This window comes from Catharus ustulatus, chromosome 2 (genome assembly GCF_009819885.2).
Source record: "Catharus ustulatus isolate bCatUst1 chromosome 2, bCatUst1.pri.v2, whole genome shotgun sequence".
Lineage (NCBI taxonomy): Eukaryota > Metazoa > Chordata > Aves > Passeriformes > Turdidae > Catharus > Catharus ustulatus.
The window spans coordinates 18775924-18797346 of record NC_046222.1 but is presented as its reverse complement, the minus strand read 5'-3'; the positions used below and the strand labels follow the sequence as shown (position 1 = coordinate 18797346).

The 21423-nt window shown below is 36.8% G+C and overlaps 1 protein-coding gene across 3 annotated transcripts in view; it reads right to left on the bottom strand.

Annotated features, from left to right (window-relative positions):
• Nucleotides 1–2004: 2004 nt before the first annotated feature.
• Nucleotides 2005–21423, bottom strand: part of CBLB (Cbl proto-oncogene B) — a 128708-nt gene continuing 109289 nt past the window's right edge. The window contains exons 14-19 of one of the 3 annotated variants that reach the window (XM_033052688.2): nucleotides 19257–19400; nucleotides 15876–15955; nucleotides 15644–15775; nucleotides 14215–14358; nucleotides 11619–11738; nucleotides 2005–5772 (exon numbers count right to left, since the gene is read on the bottom strand). In XM_033052688.2, coding sequence (XP_032908579.1) covers nucleotides 5510–5772; nucleotides 11619–11738; nucleotides 14215–14358; nucleotides 15644–15775; nucleotides 15876–15955; nucleotides 19257–19400 — 883 coding nt within the window. In that variant the 3' untranslated portion in view covers nucleotides 2005–5509. The remainder of the gene's footprint in view (nucleotides 5773–11618; nucleotides 11739–14214; nucleotides 14359–15643; nucleotides 15776–15875; nucleotides 15956–19256; nucleotides 19401–21423) is intronic. The other 2 variants (XM_033052689.1, XM_033052690.1) reach the window with 2 other exon arrangements.

Here is a 21423-nt window from a genome sequence, read left to right as displayed (position 1 = left end):
GTTTTTCCGAGGGCACTTTCTGCATTGTGGCATAATGAGAACTAGGGAGTAGATTTTACTTTCAGTGCTCTGATCACCACACAGATGCACAGCAGCCAAGCTCTGTTTTGGAGTAAATGTATGCACCTCCCCAGCTACACAGGGATAAAAACTTGCCTTGTAAAACATGGATGGCTGTAGAAGTTCGACTTCTGTGCAGATTCAGCTACCCAAAAGGACAGGTATTTTGTGACAGGATTACCACAGCCTAGGTCTGAACTCCCTGGCTGGCACCACATGGTGTCCTCTCTTCTCCACGCTGCACCAGACCAGCACCTGCATCTCAGTGTACACACACATCCTTCAAAAGCCAACATGATGAGTTTGTAAACAGAGGTGTTTCCAATGAAATCCTTATAAAGCTTTTGGTTGTTTTGCTAGCATGCAAACACTTTCTGAGCAGAATGCTATTTCACACTTCCCTCTGCTGCTAAAACCCTGGCATCCTGTTCCTAAACAGTGTGACTTCTAAATAAGACACGCTGTCCTCAGAGAAGGACACTTCCCTGGAGAAGAACACAGTAACTGAAAACTGGAAAATCATAACAAACACTCCTTCATGTGCATTAGATCTGCAGGCAACTCACACTAGCTAAATCTTACACAGCAGAGAGGGGTTTGGATTGTTATGAAAAAATTATCTCCTTCTGCCTAGTTATCTGCTCCTCTCCCATCCTGTTGGCTACTGTGGCACTCATTGCAATAACAAATGCTGTTTTCCAAGCAGTAGTGTTGTAGTTGGACTGGTTGATTCCTTCACAGATCCAGACACAAAGCAGCTTCACTATGAGATCACTTTTCAGTGGGTTTATGCTTCTGGCAGGTCTATGAAGCAAGAATCTTGTCACAGTTCACATTATTTTGAGTCTTTTAAGTTCTTTACAATGTTCAGGATGTTTATGAAATTAAGTTTCACAAATTTAAGATATATTTTGTGATTTAGGAATAAGATTTGGGAATTAGCATTTATTCTGAACAAGAATTTCCACTGCTAAGCATGAAATCATCTAAGGCCAAATGGAATGTTCAGATGTCACAGTAACACACAGTGTTTAAAAATCTAAGCTTATCAATTTCCCAATGGAAACTTACTGAAAGTGATAAATGGAGGCAGGTATCTTGTACAGAATAATGACTGGGTCAATAAAAAAATTCCCAAAACATTCCTAGAGCATCCAGTTGCTAAAATTTGATTGTAACACAATAAAGTAACACCTAACTTTCACATAAGGAGAGTAAAATTAACAGAAATAGGCACCTATAGCACTAAAGACAAGTATCCCAAACAGGTAAATGCTCAAATTAGCAATATGACTAGTGACATACACAGTGGACAAGGATTTAACACACTGAAGGAAGCACCATAAAAATCTCAGCATTGAAGGTCAAATCCAACTGCAGGGAACAGCACTGATGTTTAAATAGCGACACTTGTATTGTCATGCATCGTAGAAGAGTTAGATTTTCTAAACTTTTTCCAGAATGCTGGGATATAGTAACAGAAAAAAAATGTTTTACACAGCTAAAATGTTTTTGACATTAAGATACATTGCTTGAGAATGTAAATGCATAGGATATTAAAAAAAAATCAGTGTCAGTTTATTGTAATTTTCTTCAGGAAAAAATCCTGCAAATTAATATACAGTCGGACTATGGGTTCACCACTTTGGATTCTAAATATTTAATGGTTAGCATCCTTCTGCCATACAACTATCACATGCACATTCCAAAATTACAGCCAATTTATTAAATTTTAGTACTGAAATTTGTTAAAGAGGTAATGTATGGGGATATAAAGCACATGTCAATGATTCACCTTATTTTAGAGCAAGGCCTCACTTTTGTGACTTAAAAAAATGTTTTTTAAGGCCCCTACACAGGACAGGATATGTTTCTAAAGCATCAAAAAGTGATAATATTCAATAACAGAGACAGAGTCTTGAAAAATCACGGACCAACCCAACATTCTCTTAACATTAATTTTATAAAATACCTTACATGAACAGATAAAGAACTTGAGCATACATAATAACCAAAATTTAAAAAGAATGTTGAATAAAATATAAATTAATTGAACACATCACTAAATTTGCCACGTTAGACAAGTTTATAAAAGGCATTTTCAGATAAAATAGTTATTTGAAAGAAAATCCTTCAAAATGGAAACTGCTGCAGTCCTTTTTCAAGAAGTCACTCCTAGAAGCGCTAAATTCCAGGTCATCAGGTAGCATCTGAATTTGCTTTGAATACGGTGTTGCTTCAAAATTTGTCAGTATTTAAGATACAAATTTAAATGCTTTCAGGTCAGAGTTGTCAGTGCAAAGTAAAGCTTCAAGCTGAAAATGAGAGAAATACAACAGAAGAAATGATCCTGGTACAAAACTTCCTTAAATTCACATTGTAAAAAAGTTGTGCCTGATGCACTCTTGAGATACTGGACATTAACAAATTTTACCAGTGGCCATTTTAGGGTTCCAGACAAGCCATTAACATGGCTAATTATATTAGTTTCCTTTACCACAATTTAAATTTTTCCTACAAATAACCTTTGGAAAAGATCTGTACTGCTGAGGTCCACTTGCTCTGCTCAACTTTTGATTCAGCCAATTTGCTCAAAATGCAGTAACTTAGCCAAAAGGAGAGAAAAGGTGAGGCCAACAGACAGCACAAGGATGGTCTAAAGACTGCAAATGTTTCTGAGTTTAACCAATTTTGTTCATCCAAGCACACTCATTCAAGTCAGTCTTCCTTAAAGTTATATAAGTGCATAACACACTGCAAGGCTCAAACTCTTAAGTCTTTCAAAGGTTAAAAACACGTTTAGAGAACCATGTCTTTAGAGAACTAGACTGCAGTCAGATTAATTTATTTTAAGCCTATTAACTGCAGAGTGAACAACGACACTCTAGCAAAGCAATTTTGCTGTTTGACTTTAAAACTACTAACCAAAACAGGTTTGAAACAGTCTGCACATTCCACTATTTAGAAGTGTTATTAGTACACTCATGTAAAGATTAATAGAAGTCTTTTCAAGTTACCACTCAGAATACTGCTCATCAAGTTTGGTTTTTTTACACATAATAAAAAAAGTGTCACTGGTGGTCACAACCAGAAAGAAGGAAAACTTTAAAAACCTTAATCTATCAGGCAGCAGTTCCAGCCTCTAATTGAAATATAAGGATGTAATTTATACTAAAATGCTGCATAAAAAAAAAGAAAATTAGTTCTTCATTACAATTCAAAATTTCAAAACTCAATCTGCAGATTGTTTGTTCATCCTTGTAAAGTGCTCTTTTTTTCACTTGCTATGCTGGCAGTAATGTTAGAACCTCATTTCAGTAATTCCAGTACAACCAGAGTGTATAATTTAATAGCATGAACCATTTTCAATTTATAGTTAGCTAAAATGCTACAGTGATGTTGCAAACAAACCAAATGAACAAGAGGGTTCAATACTACACAAAACTTTCTCCCAAAACAGAGGAAAGAGATTAACTTAAGCTAAAAAAGCACAGAATATAACTTACACCAAAACTTTTCCTAAGCTGTACTTGAGGAATGAACAATTACAGGAAGATGCAAATGTCTTTTCCTGGAACACAAACTCAGAAGCATTTGCCTAAATCCAAATGGACCAGCAGCTCTTCCCTATACCCTCTATTCTCCTGATAATTTTTTATCACTGAAGCAGATTAAAGATATCCATACTATGCTTTGTAATGCTACAAAATACTTTAATCAGTTTTAAGAATAAGTTTTTTGATGAAACAATGGGACTTTGAGATATCACAGTAATTTCCAGTGAGTGTTCTCAGTTACTTCAAATCCTGCAGTTCAGCCATGTGCTGCCTTTAAAAACATCTTTACAACACACTGGCTGATGGGATCTGATCCTGTAAGTGATACAAATTCAAAGTGAAAGAGAACACTAACAGCTGAAAAGGAACAATGAATATATACTTCACACCCAGCGTGGCACACTGAAATTTTTCATATACTCATTACATCTCAAAATGAGAATAACTACCACATGGTTCTATTTTTTCAATAGTATTAGAGGAAAAATTTCAAAGTTTCATTTAAAAAAAATAAGAAAGCAGCCATCTTAAGAATTGCTCTGAAAATATTTGGACTCAACTTTGAAAGTACTCAGAATAGACTTGTCTTCTCTCTTTTTTTCTAAAATCAGGAAGATTTTTAAATTTGCTTGCATCAATTTGGGCTCAAAATAAAATATCAAAGTTTGGAGTATCACTAACCAAGTAAAGCAAAAATGTATTTCCAACCAAGCAGCTGGAAAGTGAGTGAATGTATTTGGGTGTTAAACACATCCTTGAGGATTATAAAGTGTACGGGGGAGGGAGGTTACTGAAGAACTATGCAAAAGATATTGCTACAGTAGCATTAGGAATTAACAGTGCATCAAAGATTTAAAGTTTCCAAGTTAATACAAATTGATCCAAGCCACAATGAACCACAGGATAATCACTCAAACAAAACATTAACCGCATTCTATTTTACTCAATCTAGAACTGGAATTTACCTGAACACCTTTAATATAATTAAAAAAGATTCCTTTTAGTCTTACCATGAAGAATTGGTACCATTAGTGTGTAATCAAAACACAGTATTATCATGTGCATTTGGCTTTTTTTGAACATCTGCAATCAAATACTCAAATTTGAAATAGATTTTACAAGTGAGAACTCAGTATCACTGCTTCATGAAGTGTTTTATTTGTTGGTTGGGATTTTTTTGTGGAAACTGTACATAAAAGACCTTGAGACTACAGGTCATGAAATTCTTGTTAAACAGAAAGCTGCCCAACATTACTGTCAAAATACCTTTAAAAAGGCAGTTCACAGAATAATGTGTTTTACATTCAGATATTTCCTCTTTCAAAAGCAAAGGAATCTCAGAATTTAAAAAAAATCAGTAGTGAAGGCCACATACTTTTTGCATTTGATGAGTTGAAATGCAAAAAACAATTAAAGCATCTTGTAAAAGAAAAAAAAAAAAGACCAAAAGAAACACAGAACTTCTGGAAAGTGATGATTTAGTTGATGGAGTGGTCAGCATGGAAACTGTTGGGAATGCTACAGCAGAACTGACCACAAGTACAAGGGAATATGAACAGGACATAGTACAGGCACAAACTAGAAAACTGTAACTTGCCAACTTGTAAACAAGAAAAAGCATTTCACAGATTAAAAGTTCTAGGGAAGTAAACTTTTTTTAAATTACTTTGTAAGTTCAACCCTGATTTAAAAAAGTATGGCTAGCAAAAATACATAAGCCTCAGCATATTTATAAGTCTTGATCAGAGCAGCCAGGAGCCTTTGATAAACGGCTGGAAACAAACACCCTTCTGCTAAGGATGGAAGAAAAATATTCCATTCTGTTCTTCCTCTCATTCCCCAATCCACATGTGTATCTGTAGAACTCATGCTCCAAGAAAATCTTGATGCTGCTATAGATTGAGACGTGGGGAGACTGTTGGAGGAAAACAGACAAACTCTCTTAAAATACTACGGGCCACATCAACGTTATTCTGGGCAATTTCAAGTGCCCTCTTGACTTCTTCAAAGGAATAGCCCTCTCCCATAAGTTTTGCAATTTTTGCATCCACATTTTCCATGGAACTGTCAGAGTTGTATGCTTTCCTGTGATGTATTTCCGGTGCAGTTCTTCGAGGAAGTGGTTTAGGGGGCCTGGCTGGTGCTTGTGAACCATCTGTTTCAAATAAAAGAGATAAAAATCATTACAAATTGACCTAAGACTGTGTTATAGGTTGGTCATGAAGTTATTTTAAAAGTAGAATTCTAAAGGAACATGAAGAAATATTTTAGTTAACCAGTATAGCTCATTTTAAAATTTTGACAGAAGCTGAAGCCCTCAAGAACATCCAAAATGGAAATAATGGAGTTATTTTAATAATGCTAATGCTATTTTAATAATATGACAGGAACATGCAATTTGCAATCTAGATTATCTAAAGTTGGAAGAAAAATAAAGTATGCTGGAACAGCAAAGACAGTGAAAATAGCCAGTCAAACTCTTACAGGCCCTCCACTCTCTACCCACAGTTTGAGAACTTGTGAGTTAAAAAAAAAAAACAAAAAAACCACAACCCAAAACAACAAAACAGAACAACAAAAACTCCACCAACAACCAAAAAGCCAAAAAAAACCCCAAAAAACTACAAAACCAAACAAATAATCAAAACCCAAACACAAGTTTGATCACTGTTTAATTGAGGACCGTAAGTTGTGTATAAGAGGAATCCAGACAAATATACCTGAAGGAGAAAAATCCTTAATTTACTGGTCCATCTTGCAGATTGTTTTCATTCAATTGCTCTTCATTTCATGCACAGTAGTTGCACATGAGTACATAAATAAGTGGTTTCTCAAAAAGACCTCTAGCCCAATTAGTCCCATGATGAGAACAGAACACGCTCCTTCCTCTCCAGTTCCCCCCTTCTGAAATATCTCCTGGTTCCTCATCTTCTATGGAAAAGGTTACCTTCACAGTAATGCTAGTGACTAAGAATCATGATGTGCTGGGGGAAAAAAGCTAATATTCCGACTTGCTAATCTTCTCAGAGTCAAGAGTTTTGTGCTCAAGTAAACTTGGTACTTTACTGAAACGCCTTTATCCTCACTGATTCCACAATAAGAAGCTTAAATACAAGCAGGCACAGCGCAGAAAACACTTTCAAGAGCAAAGTATTTAAAAAATTAAAAAGTCTTTAATCCCTCAGAAAGGGTTTTAACAAGTCCTATCAACAGTGACTTTGATAGATAAATTAGAGGAATTTCTGGCTGTGATACTTCCTGTTTACTTACACTGAAAGCAGTGGCATTTTCCAGTGTTAAGTACTTCAGAGACAGCTCTTTAGGCATGGAAGAAATGTTATATTTCCAGTATTCCTGTTGTAACCTTATCATAACACTGGACAGAGAGAACTATAATTCAACCAAGTACATTAAACACTCCAGATAAATGAAAGCAGTTCACACAAGAGCATGTCTAATGCATCTGTATTTTTCTTTCAAATTAATTTTTCCATCAATTTGGAAGTGTGTTGCTATAAAATTTAATTCCACTTCTTAATACAGAGATTTAATAGTACCTTTAGCAAGATGGTGATATTCATATAATGAATGAATGGAAGAAATTTGATTAAAGATTTACAGTAAGGGGCTAAGACCTACAGGTACTAAGGGCTACTTCACATTTGTTTTGATTTTCTTTTTCTCTGAAGATAAAAATAATGATGTAAATGATAAACATTCTGAAGCAGATCTAAATCTGCTATGAAGGTGTGGAAGATCCATGAAACACCTGTCTGAGAAATTAACTGTAGCTCAGGAAATGCTGTTAATCACTAAAAACTGAATCAGAGACAAATTCAAATTTTGCACTTCACTTATTTTAGGAAACTGAAGACTAAAAGAATAATATTCTTTAGAATAATGGCACATAATTTAAAACCAATCATTTTTCTGTCACAAACGTTCAAGCTGTTTTAATATGTACATTCTGTTATGGACTTAATTTCTATACAGTATGAAACAAAATTAATTTACAAACTTTACATTTTCCCCTGGGCTTGAAGTACAGAAGAAATTCCTTATGCATAAATCAGATCCTTCCCTGTGCTTGTGTAACATGAGGGTATTTTTTCTTGACTCAGTCTAATACAGGCTTAAAAATGAATTTATTTCTTTCAAACAAACTTTGTTAAGCAATCACATCATTTAGAAAGGTCATTTTTAATTCTGTCAGCAGATTTGAAGCATAGGCATTTTATTCTCACTGCAGCAACATCACTCTGTAGCACAGATACTCAGATCTTTAGCACTCTCTCTCAATTCCCATTATTATTTTTTTAAATGCTGACATCTCTTTCAATATCTTCACATCCATATAAAATTTCAGCTAAAGCTGGGTATCATATTGGATCCTGAGCTTAAAGATACTAAGCCTAAGCTGCATGCCCATCTGGACACTGAGATAGAGGTATTAAGCAGGACTTTCCTTCCCTACCTCCCATCCTCTGATGTTTCAGCCACTACAGATGTCTAACTAAAAATTCAAATAGATTTTCTAACTGTGCAATTCAATTAACAGTTTCTACCATGAGCAGCTTCCTTCACTGCTCACTTTTCTGTAATTCAGCACTAGACTGAACCCTTAGGTAAGGGGTTAGTACAAAGGCAGATACAGGCTCATTTAATAAGTGTTTAAAAAGCCTGGGAAAAGTGGTGAGAGCTCTAAGGCACAGTGGGAGAGGCTATTTGTAATGATGCCAACTGTTTGCTCCTCTCTGCTGTGAAATGCCCTTCTTTTCTGGATTCATTGGTCTTTCACCCACAGACTGAGGAACATCAGAGAAGCAGGTGACAAATGCTTGCAGTGCAAAGCCTCTGTGGAACAGTGGCAAGCAGCTACACTTCACCTAACTGGGGTACAGGAACAAAGCACACCCAGGGGACCGTGCTCCAAGGAACTCAGAACAGGGAGAAGGTGAGGGAAGGACCCACTGCAGACACTGCTCCATCAAGCTGTCACAATCTTTGTATTTCACAATACTGTGGATTACATTATTTCCTCTAGTGTTAATTGAAATACACTCTGGAATAATATTTTTGGAAAAGGAATCCAAATTTTCAGGCAAGTGTTTTCATAAGGCCAACCGAGTGAATGAATAGACAGCAGGCAAAAATAGTTAACCAATCATTTAAATCTGTATCTTCCAGAGTAGCAAAGTTCAGCAAAATAGATGAGACTTAGAGGTTTAATCTTCTTCTTCTTTTCCCTCTTATTATTGGCTGTGCTTAGGTAAAATATTCTAATTCTTAGCGATATCATAGAATGGATTGGGTTGGAAAGGACCTTAAAGATAATTTAATTCAAACCCCTCTGTCATATGGGCAGGGACACCTTCCCCTAGACCAGACTGCTCAGAGTTCCATCCAATCTGGCCTTGAACACTTCCAGGGATGAGGCATCCACAGCTTCTCTGGGTTCTCTGGACAATCTCTGCCAAGGCCTCACCATCCTCACAATACAGGACTTTTTCCTGATCTAATATCTTTCAGCTCTCCCTTGTCCTGTCACTCTTGTAAAAGGTCTCTCTGCTTCTTTGTTTTAAGCGCCCTTCATGTACTGGAAGGCAACAGTTAGATCACCCCAAAGTCTTCCTTTTTCCAGGCTGAACAATCCAAATTGTCTTAGGCTTTCCTCACAGGAGAGGTGCTCCATCCCTCTAATCACTTTGGTGATTAGACTCTGGACTCACCCCAGCAGGTCCATGTCTTTCTTATGCTGGATGCATTTCTCCAGGTGGGGTCTCATGACAGCAGAGCAGAGGTGTCAAATTCCCTCCTTTGCCCTGCTGGCCACACTGCTTTGGATGCAGCCCGGGAAAGCAGGATGCATCCATTTGGCTTTCAGGGCTCTGTTGCCAATTCATGCCTAGCCTCTCACTCCCAAGTCCTATCTCCTTTTCTTTTTCTAATAATTTTAAACAGTTGTATATAAGAAGTTTGAGAAACCATGCCTTTGGGGCAGTGGGTTGCATGGCTGAGTACTATTTCCCAAGTGCTTAAGACTGGATTATAAAAAATTACTGATGTAACTGAATCCTTAACGTCTACCATCACGACAGCAATCTTAAAAACAGTGAAAGTGAAGCAGAGAAGTTAAAGCACTGCCCATGCTACTCTAGGAACCCAGTGGCTAAATTATAATTAGATTTTAGAGTGAACTCCATTTCTTTTTCAACTAGTTCAAAGAATCACCTTACAAAAGCACTGAAATGAAAAATTTCTTAAGTGAGCTGACTAGTTCAGAATAAATGCAAAACCAAAGTTCTGAATACATTTAGACTCTCTACATTGTCTTTTTAAATCATAGATGAAGGTGAACCAGTTCATCCTGCAGCTCATCAGTTCTGTCCTTCGGAATTACTGCCACCGTAAAAACAACTTTCCAATTAAGAGAATGACATGATCTATCACATAGTTTTCGTCTAATTGAAATTAAATGGAATATCTTGTTGCAGATCACGCTGATTTAGAATGATATTTATAGCAAAAGCTGACACGTGAGTGGTTTTGAAGATGGCTGTGGGAAACACAGATCAAAAGGTATTAAGTAGCACCAGAATGCTCCAAGTTCTTAACTAGCAAGTATCTTGCAGTAATTTAGGAAAGTTACAAACTGCTCTATCCTAGTAGAAGTGTAAGAATTGCAGGAAAACTCCATAGTTTTAAAAGTAGTTACATCATTGCCATAATTTGCATTACAAGAGAACTCAAAACATTTGAATAAATTGAGTGAGCATTTTAAGACAAGTAGACTCCTCACACATGAAGCATGTGTTATAAACTCTTTTCTTCCAACAACTGGGAGAAAAAAAGAGAAACAGTTATATCTGTAAAGATAACTTCCCATTTACCAGCAGTGTCACACTAATTCACAATTGCGCTATTCATTAAAAAATAAGTAAGCCTTAAGATAGCTACAGAACTTTTCCATCATTTAAGCTGGAAAAATATACTCTTTTTTTCCCCCTATATCCCAGCAACATGAAACTCTGTATTTCTTAGAAGGAGAATGTAATTACTACTAAAAAATATATCCTTTTTTTTTCACTTGGGAACGCTGCAATTGAACAATGATGATTATTAAAACAAAGATTACAGAAATGTCCTTTATAAAAAGTCTTTACACACAACTTTATCCTATCTGGAGAATGATTAATAGTACAAAACATCACTTGGCTTTTTCTTTGTGTGGCTTCTTCATACAGCAAAATAATTGTGGTTGAGCCAATCCTTCCCCTTCCCCATGTACCATCCACATCTAAAGAAAATAAAATTTGTCTAAAACCTGGTGAAAGTACTTTGAAATACAGTTAATACTGTTATTATTTTTATTCACTTAGTAGATTTCCTTTAAATTTACTATTCTTCTTGCCTGAAAACCATAACCAAAATTTCTTTGGCAGAGCAATTTTTTCTACTGTACCTGCTCCACTGAAATGCAAGACTGAATTTTAAGTGGTTTTGATTCTTGCTGTTTTATTATGAAACACCTTAAAATTTTCTTAGAAATTCAGACAAACATATTAGCAAAAAAGACAGAAAATATTAATACTTTAGAGAGTTATGTTACTATTTTTTTTTTAGGAGAAATGAAACAAAGATGGAAATCAGAAGCTTGTGCTCCTTTCAGTACTTCCGATCTCTTATAAATCTTTGAAAAGTGTCAGGAAAATCTCTGCCTTTCTCAAAAAATAAGGAACATTATAACTCACATAGGCATTCAGTTTGGCAGCTAATAAAATGGATGCCATAGTATATACACCTATACACAAAAGTAGTCACAGTTACCTTGATTGCAGAACTTAATTCTCTTAATTCTCTTTGATGATTTCATATTTTTGTAAAGCATATTACCATTGCCATTTGTTGCCCAGAATGACAAAAAACTCATTGGATGTTATGGATGCAAGCTATTTTCTTCATACAATTGTAATTTTCTACAAGAACAGTTTTCTGCCTTACCTGAAGATGGAGGAAGTTGATCATAGTCTTGAGATGTCCTATTTGTTTTGACATTTTCTGCAGGTGCTCTCCGAGCAGGTGGCAAAGGAACGTGACCAGTTATGGGATCAAAATGGGGATCTGTGATAAAGAAAAAAAAAATTGCCTTAGAATAATCAGAATTACTATTTGAGGGAGGGCTGAAGCATAGAAGGTACGATTAAAATAGCCTCCCATCATACAGAGGAACTATGAGGTCATCCAGAGATACCCCCCAACAGCACATGCACATGAACCTCCAAATTCAGCATTCATGGTACACATGTAAGCAGGATTTGAAGTGACAAACACAGGAGCACAGCTTAAAGGTGGTCTGTCCTGCACTGACTGTGGTGGATTCTGTGACATGGATTCTCTTCCCATCCATGAGGTACTTTTCAAACACCCAACCCTGATGCTGCTGGGATTGTGCCTGGCAAAGCATGGAAGGGGTTGCAGTGCCTGAAGCAGCACAATTAGAAACATCCCAGGTATTCAGTTTGCTTAGACCTTCATTGCACTTCTGTGTTTTGCAGTTCACAAAGACTCCAGGTTGATTTCCTATTCATACAGTCCCAGCTATGGGTAAGTACTACAGGGACAGAATTTAAAAAATGAGAGAAGTAAACAATCCTTTATATTGTCCCCTCCTTTTCTTTTTTCTTTGGCTACCAGAGATGCTGTTGAGCAAGTACATCATCATACTGGATGTGGTTTCTGCTCTGGACTCAGTGCTTGCAGAGTGCTTGTTTTGTATGCGAATGCAACTTTTTGCTGGTGTTGATGATGAGATTATTATTCTAATCTGACAGGCCCTGATGGATAGCTGAGAAATCACCCTCAAGACTTGTATGGAAACCAATCATCAAAAGCTCATCATAAATCTTCTACAACAGATTATGTGACAAGATGCAAAGTGAGTAATATGGCTTTAGAAATACCATATGAATAAAAAAATACCAATTCACACAACCATGCATGCCTAAGTAGATGCAATACACTGCTAAGATTAATGAGAACTGCTGCTGTACCACTGTATTCCTTATGCAAATATGAAGAACAATACATGGCTGTAGATACATAATCGAGATATTTATTTTAAAGCTATTAAATGTTTTTTAACACTATCAGTGACATTCTTAGATTACTTGGAAGTTACACGTAAACATTCAAAACTCTGCATGTTTCTGGGAACTGGGCACAGGCAGATGGAGCTTGTGTGCATCTGTGTGTGAGGGCTCCTATTTTTCCTCTCCATGCCCATCAGTATTGAATGGTGCAGTGAGTGTTTCTGCATCAGTTGATACAACTGAGGCACCCATCCAGACTAGACTGCTGAAGATGGCATTGTTTTTATTTTGAAGTGTAGAAGATAAACTACATGGCATTTAAAAACATCAAACTTTAAATTCTGTAATGTGCTAAGTCTTTTCACCTGGATGCATTCAGCAGCTTAGATGAGACAGTAACACACTGAGTTGAATTTGCATTATAAAATACACAAAGCTTTAGCAAATTACTCAATGTCAGGCTTTGACTGATAGCAAAACATAAATAATAAAAACATTCCATGAAAGGTCACTACACTTCAACATAAAGTAGCTGCCTTTCACCCCACAGTGAGTTCCAGTCACACAGGTCAGCCAAACACCACAGAACCTGTCAGGCTATCATGCAGCTGCACGTGACTGCTTGTCATCCACATTCTGGCCTTCCTGTGAGACTACCACCAAAACACCTCATTTGATCCCTCTCCATAGAGCTTCTAAGAAAAACAGAGAGGGGAAAGACATCATCTAACCCCACCACAAGGCAGATTCCCTGAAAATATTCACAAAAAAGGTAAGCTTAAGACAACAACATCCTTTGAAAATTTTCACAGAGAAAAAAAAATTAAAAAACCACTTCAGAGACGTGCACAACAACCCACAAAAATCGTGCTGTAATCTGTACCATAATCAGCAAACCTATTCAACTTCATTAACCTGAAAATCAAACTCTTTTCAACTCAAAGACAAAAATTATGAATTGTAAACACAGTTTTCATACATTTTATAAGCAAAATACCAGACTGAATGTATCACAGTGATCTACAGGGAGAGATAAGTGAAAACCTGTCTTAGCCAAAAGGTCATGAACCCTGGGATCTACCAACTGTGTTTACAATATAGTTTTGTAGCAAAATCTTACAACAGCTCTAACAAAGCAGAATATTCTTTTCCCATATTTAAAACATCTTTCAAAGTTTCTACTTGAAAATAACCCCAATGAATTTTACTATTTAAAACAATAGAGTTGACAAAAGGATACAGATTAGTATTACAGATTACAACAGAAAGCTACAATTTACAAAATTTCTAGCCTGGTATAGAAATATTGACCTCATTTTATTACTTTGTGATAATGAAAAGTAATGTCTTCTATCTTCTCAGTAGCTTCATCTAGACCACTTAAAATTTTGATTTTTTGGTATTTTGTATAATGAATTCTGAAGCCTGGTGACAATTTTATCACTGAACAGATAGGCTTCTGAAGTAAAGGAAAATAAAACAATATTCTGTTTCCTCTATATTCCTACCAGAATGAAGGAACAGTTCATGTCCTGAAGAGGGTCGGCTCCCTGAGCCAGCAGGTTTTGTGTGCTCAATCATGCTGTGCCGAGCAGGTGGTGGTGGTGGTGGTGGAGGCAGTGAGGGGGGTGAGTTATCAAACGCATCTTCACCTGCAGGTTAGAAATCAATTATTAGATAAGCAAAACTTCATTAAGAACTGCAGAATAAAGAATAAAGCTTAAATTTTATTTTTCTCTGTCTGCTGAGGCTTTTACTCCTACAGTTCATCTAAGCAGTTCAGTGACTCCAGTAATGAAAGTGTAAACCTGACTGTTAATACCCACAGACCTCTTCTAAAACATGCTCTGAATGACCTTTTGCAGTGCTCGGTTTCTTTTCTGGGATGGAAGGAGAGATTGCTTTGAGTGACTCAATTGCCAAGAGTGAACTACAATGAAAGCTTCACTGAGTATCAAAGTAACAGCTGTATTTCAGTGGCTAGGCAAGAATATTTATATACAAACACCAATGCTGGCTGCACTGAACCTGCTACATTTATACTGTGTATTATTCTCGATCTGCTGTTCAGAAGCTCTGACTCCACATATAAACTGAATTTTCCAGAGCTTGGCAAAAGAATGCATCTCTTATACAAAGGTGGTGCAAGCAGGACTAGAGTTACCAAGCACTGTGTTTTTCGTGTGTTCTTTTGCCTTCATCTCTCCTGCATCTCAGGAGCACTTCAGGGATCAAAGAGAGCATAGTGCAGGAACAAAGCAAATATTCTAAAGGTTTTATAGAACCAGAAATTTGGATGCTGATACATACACACAGACACAACCATGCAGCTGAGTTTGCCAATGAAGGTGTGGGTGGTCCCCAAGCATAACACCAATATATATGCAGAGATCATTGATTTTTGTGTAGGAGAACAGAATAGAAATCAGGGTTGGAAAAAAGAGCTTTTGGTGACTGTACACAGCACTGAGTTTTGAACTGTTCCTTGATGGGGAGAAAAAAATACCAGAAATTAACTTATTAATTTAATTTAGTGGCTTGAATTTTTTACTCAAATACCATCTTTTTGGCATTCTTCTTTGCAATTGCTAAAATAAATGTAATTATTTAAGCTACAGTAGGAAAACTGTTCCACTACTGCAATTAAGTGCAATGCTCAAACTTCTTAGTAAGGTACAATTAAAATTTATTTTAGGGAAAATTATTTTTACTTTTCTGTATAGCTGGAATACAGATTTAGTATACCTTTTTGTGTGCCTCAAGTGAAGCCTCACAGACTCCAAATGACACAAGTATTGACTGACAGCTGCAATATTTAGCTCATAGCCTGTTTGGTACTCCTAACCTATTCAACACTGGCTGTTTTTCAGTAAACATGGCATTTAGTTCATCTGGGCAGTGTTAACCATTACATGTAATCAGCAAAAAGTCTGCAACCTAAAGGGGGCACCAGAAGATCATAATCGGAGGGTGTCCTGGTGAGCAAAGAGCTGTGTTTGGGGTTGTCTCTGGCAGGAGGCCGTGCAGGAGGCAAAGGTACCGGAACTGTAGGTGCATCATAGACATCTCCTGAATGACACAACCACAAGAAGTGAATGTTTTCCTGCTGCACCCCTGGGGCAGCACACAGTAAATCTGCTGGGCAAACAGTGAAACAGCACAAAGGTACCTGACTCTGGGTGTTTAGATTTCTTTATCTCGGAAGTAGCACTGTGCGTTCCATTCGCGCATTGGCCGTTCTCGCACGCCCTGCAGACAGACATCAAGCAGGAAGAATCAGCCATTTAGCCAAGCTTTAATTCCCTCAATGAGCAGTACCTGGTAGTTCACTACATAAAAACCAATCAGGGACAATAAGCCACATCAGCTTTAAAATTTACATTTTTAGATATTGAGAGCAGCTACTGGTTAACCCTCATTAAAACTGCTTTGAAGGATTATGCTGCTTTCTTGGTGACATACTGCCATGGTTTAAAATAACAGGCTGCAGTACAAGTTAGAGGAAGAACTAACACTAAACACAGTCCTCACTTCAGAGTTCAGGCCTTTACTTCATTCACACAGTTACATCACAAATTCCATCTTAGTCACCTTCCCAGATGCTGAATTTTCCCTAGCAGAATTATGAAAAAGGGGAAATGTGGATTCTGGTAATTATCTACACCAAAGCACACAGAAAAACCATTAAACAAAACATAAGAACAACAAAAAAATCCAAACAGAGCGCCACAATATACACTAATAACAAGTTTCAACTGAACTTTGCCAAACCCCAATGAAAACCCCAAAACTGAAGTAGTCAAAGCAGCTTGCAGGAACCTATTCATTTCTCTATCAAAAAGCTGAGCCTTGCTGATACTTCTACCACAGTTTACTGATTTTTTTTTCTTAAATTGAAGCATATTCTGCCCTCAAAACGTAACAACAGTATCAAACTAACATGAAAAGCATCCAACCAAACAGTAAAGAGTGCCTACAATCTTGTTGAAAATATTGGAGATTATTTTTATAAGAAGACTTTGTTCAAATATTGCAGGGAAAAAATTGGACAAGCCTTTTCATAATATTATATATTGTTTAAAAATACGAAAGAAGCAGGAAATTGCTCCTGTCACTGGAACTGTGGGTCCTGTATATTCAGAATGAACCAGAGACTTTCCTTGGAAAAAGGCCACCATGCTAAGCAATTCCAGCTTAAAGATAAAAATCCCATTCCACCATGCACCATTATTATTAAACATTAGAAAATCTGCTAGTTATATACAGCTAAAATTTCAGTTTTGGGGTTTTTACCAACAGTGTTATTAAATCTATCAGCTTTGGCCAAATGGAAAGGAGGAATGAATTAGGGTCTGGAATCATTTAAAATACATAAACAGGAAAGAGGAAGTGAATTGCATTTGTGGTCCCAAGAGTTACAACTAGGAGTAATGAAATAAATATAAGAATAATTGCAAGATTTAAAAAGAAACAAATAAACAAAAGCCCCTAATGGTAAGAGATTTTTTGCTATAAATTAATTCCCCCAGAGAAGTGGTAGAGGAAGTGCTGTTTTCTTCTTTGACATTAGATTTGTTCAATCTTTCAAATGCAGTGGATGCAACACTTCCATTGACTCCTCACCATATACACTAAGTAATTAATATTTTCTACTCTAGTTTTAATCAATTCTGCATTTTCAATAATGGCACAGGCAGCAAGGTAACTTAACATGGCACTACTTCAGAAGTATTCAGCCCATGGTGAGCCCAGCTAAGTGATCAGTTCACAAAAAATGCTGAAATACCTGTTTACTTTAACAGCAAACACCAGAAAAAAAGGCATTGAATGAGTACTAATAAGCAAGCCTTCTGTCCTTTCCCCTTTGGAAAAAAAAACTTTATTAGGAAAAGACAGTAAATGTAATATGGTAACATTCTTCTAACAATAGTCTAATTAGTAATGCTGAAATTCTTTCCTTCCATTTCTTATTCCTGATGTTCAGCAGTAACAAACCAGACAATTAAATGATCTGACAGAAAGTAAGACTATGAATATTTTTTTTGTATTATTCCTGAAATATTTTTATCACTGTCATATCTGCACGTAAAAGAGAGAAAAGGCAACACAAATTTGGGAGTAGGATAGAACAATTATATAATTCTAAACTACAGAAAATTCTGACAAAAATTTTAAGCTCTTTAGCTTACTGAAAATTCCACGTACTATCCAAGAAGTGAGGGACTAACACTTTGGGAAGAGATAAGAGAAAGTGACACTGGAGGAAAGAACTGAAATGTGCTAAAAATTTATAATGTTAAAAAAAAAAAAGTTGGTAACAGTTTCGTTGAACAATAATGAGAAGTTTCATTGAAACAAAACATCCATCCCATGTTTCTTAATGAAACCAGGAACCAGATTATTTCTTGAAAATTTTATCTCAGCTTTCACATCTAAGCAGTGACATTAGCTAAAAGAAGACATTTCAAGTATGTGGAACACCAGACTATTTTCTTAATGCCTAGGAGAATGGTTTGAGTTAAATTTTTTATTACAATTTATAATAAGAGGAGTTGGTGGTTTTAATCACGGAGCAACTTGAAGAGCAAACTGAGGCGTTTTATCTGTAGCAAGTCCTGAATTCATGCAAAAAAACCACCATATGCACAGTAAAAACTGGAGAAAACTTGGAACTCATCTTTCTATCTACAGTCTCTATTAATAATTCTAAGGGTCTGACAAAACACTGTACCAGCTAACTGAAGGCATTAAATTATTTTTCCTGTAAAATAAAAATCATCATTCCCATATAAAAGCACAATATGATCCCATGAAAGTGGCATAAGTATAAAGGATTAGGACCTTGGAATTTTTTTCTTCTTGCTTCCCATTGTTTTGCTCAGCCAACACAGTTTTATTTATAATTGATTTTTTTTTAAGTCTCATATGGTAGATAAAAATTTAAGTACTTAAAGTTTATTAAGCTCTGGCAACTGCACAATATTCATGTCTAGGCAGTGAAGCCTGGATCAGGATTTCTAAAAGAGAATTTTTAACCTGCATGCAAAGAACGATGATATTATGAGTTTTTTCTACATGTTTTAAATTGTGACTTAAAAGGTCTAAAAATTATTATTGGCCAATTCTGGGGTGAGAGACATGTTGAGCTTTATTCATGGTGGGTCCTCAACATCATATTCAGAGAGAGAGTCAAAAATGGCAATACATCACAGAATTTTTTTAATCACAGGAAGGTCTAAATTTTTTAGATCAATACTCGCTTTTAATATCATACTTACGACCCACAAGACCAGTAAAGCATTCCCCCTATGACTCCAGACTTATTGTCTTAATTCCAGCCATTCATATTTTTTTAAGGGGCAAAGTTCAGCAGGAATGTCACAGCCTTCAGTTGCCACGTCCCTTGCTCCAAGTCTCCTTGTCATAACCCATTAGTAATTCTGAACAGTGAAAGTTTGGTGGTATTGTTTCAGAACATATTTAAAACTAAGACACTGAATTCAGTAGATTTTGTAAAAAAATATTTTTCAAGGCTGCTAAATTACCTTACCGAGCAAGAGGTTTTATATTATGACTATGAGGTGGTTGTGAGCTCAGTATTACAGGGTGTGAAGAAGGAATTTTGTATTCATCATCATCATCTGGGTGTTCCCTTGATTTATCAGACAGAGAATTTGCTGAAGGACCAGGGCACCTAAGGACATGAGAAAAATACTGGTTTATCTTTAGCTGTTAGGTACTTGACCTCACATAATACTGAAAATACTCTTCTTTAGCCCAGACATCCTTAATACATCTGCTACATATAAGGAGACAAAAGCACCATGGCAAACAAACTTGTAAGGTTACTGACAATTTGTCACAGAAAATGCATAGAGCAAAGGGCAGCTGCCCTTCTAAGGGTTAAACAGTTAATTTAAATAAGCACAACATAGCAGAGAATTGCAAAGAATTAGAGTACTAAATAGGCACTAGCAGGACTCGGCCTGTTTGTACTTATCAAAAGTACCAAATAAAAGTTAATTCAGGACAAAGGTGTTTAGCAGGGCTTAGGGATGCAGAGGACATTCCCCCTTTCACTGGCCTGCCAAGCTGTGAGTGAGGACACGCTGTGTCCTCTCACGTCTGGAACGTGCACGTCAGCCCTGCTCCTTCTGTCACCGAGCAGTGTCCTGCCAAAGGCTGATCTCGAGGGAAACAGCAATTCCAAGCCACAGTTTGCCCTACTGGAACTATGATTTCACCCTCAAAATTTTGTTAGCAAGATGGGACACACAGCAAGAGGAGAAACACCTTTTGGTGCTACTTCCCCCTCTACTACCTCAAGGCAATCAAATATTCCTATTATATTTACAGACTAGAAAAGGAACTTGGAATTGGATGCTTCATTACATGCTCAAAAATGGATGTTCCCTCATGCAAAACACCACTGTGGTTTACAGTGCTTTTGAGACAAAATCTGCTAGTGATGTAGCAAAATGGGAGCTACTCACAGGAATTAAACAAACACTTAAAAATTGAAAATTTTTTAAGTTTTGGAGAAGAATCACTCTGTATCTTCGACATAAGAGTTTTAGATCTTCTGAAGAATAGAACAGCAATTTGATCAAAACTGCTAAAGAAGTCTGACATAATTACAGAAGTCCAATTAAAAGTACAGTAATTTCATGATTATAAGGCACACCTGATTATAAACCGCACTTCCAGGTGTCGGCAACTTTTCGTTCTTTGTCCATACACAAGCCGCACATTACAATACAGGGTGTGATAAAAGGTATCTATTCTATCACCATCTGTTGAGGGTGGGGGCAGTGATCCTTATCTCAACGGGAGATATTCTGCTAATGGGCCATCCATTGAAACCAGGCGGGGCATTGTTCTTTATCTTTTCACAACCCATCCTTCCTCCAGAGAGTCAATTTCTGCTAATGGCCCACTGAGTCCCACTGTGGGACTGATAAAATTACTGCATCCCATTGGAAGTTGCTCCAGCCAGGGGGAAGAGCCCAACATTTCTTACCAAAATAAAAACAGAATTTTTGGGACACTAAGGGAGCCCCTTTCTCCACAGGACTCAGAGGAAAACCGGATTTCTCCACATCACCACTGGACCTCCAGAGGGAAACTGCACCTTCTGCAGGAGCACTGCTCCAACTGAGCCACATCTGTCACTGCAGGAGGATGCAGCCACCATTTAATGGGACTGCTACCAACACCCTGCCTGACAGGGTGTCAGGTTGTACTCTGACTTTGTCAGGGTTTGGAGTTTGTTTCTTTGTAGTACTGTATTTCTATTTTAATTTCCCTAGTAAAGAACTGTTATTCCTAATTCCTATATCTTTTCCTGAAAGTCCCTTGATTTCAAAATTATAGTAATTTGGAGGGAGGGGGTTTACATTCTCCATTTCAAAGAGAAGCTCCTGCCTTTCTCAGCAGACACCTGTCCTCCAAACTAAAACAGCAACTTTTCATTCTTTGTCCATATATGCGCCGCACCTCATAAGGCGCACTTCTGGGTTCAGACCAAAATTTTAGTCAAAATGGTGCGGTTTATAATCGTGAAATTACTGTAACTCTTTTCACATGTTCAGTCAAAAACATAGGGGCTGAGTGGAAAATAAAAATCAGATGTTCAGTTAGCAAGAGTCCAATATTTCATTATTGAAGTACAGTTTATAATAACTATTTTAGTAAAACAAAAATAAATCAGCACTGCT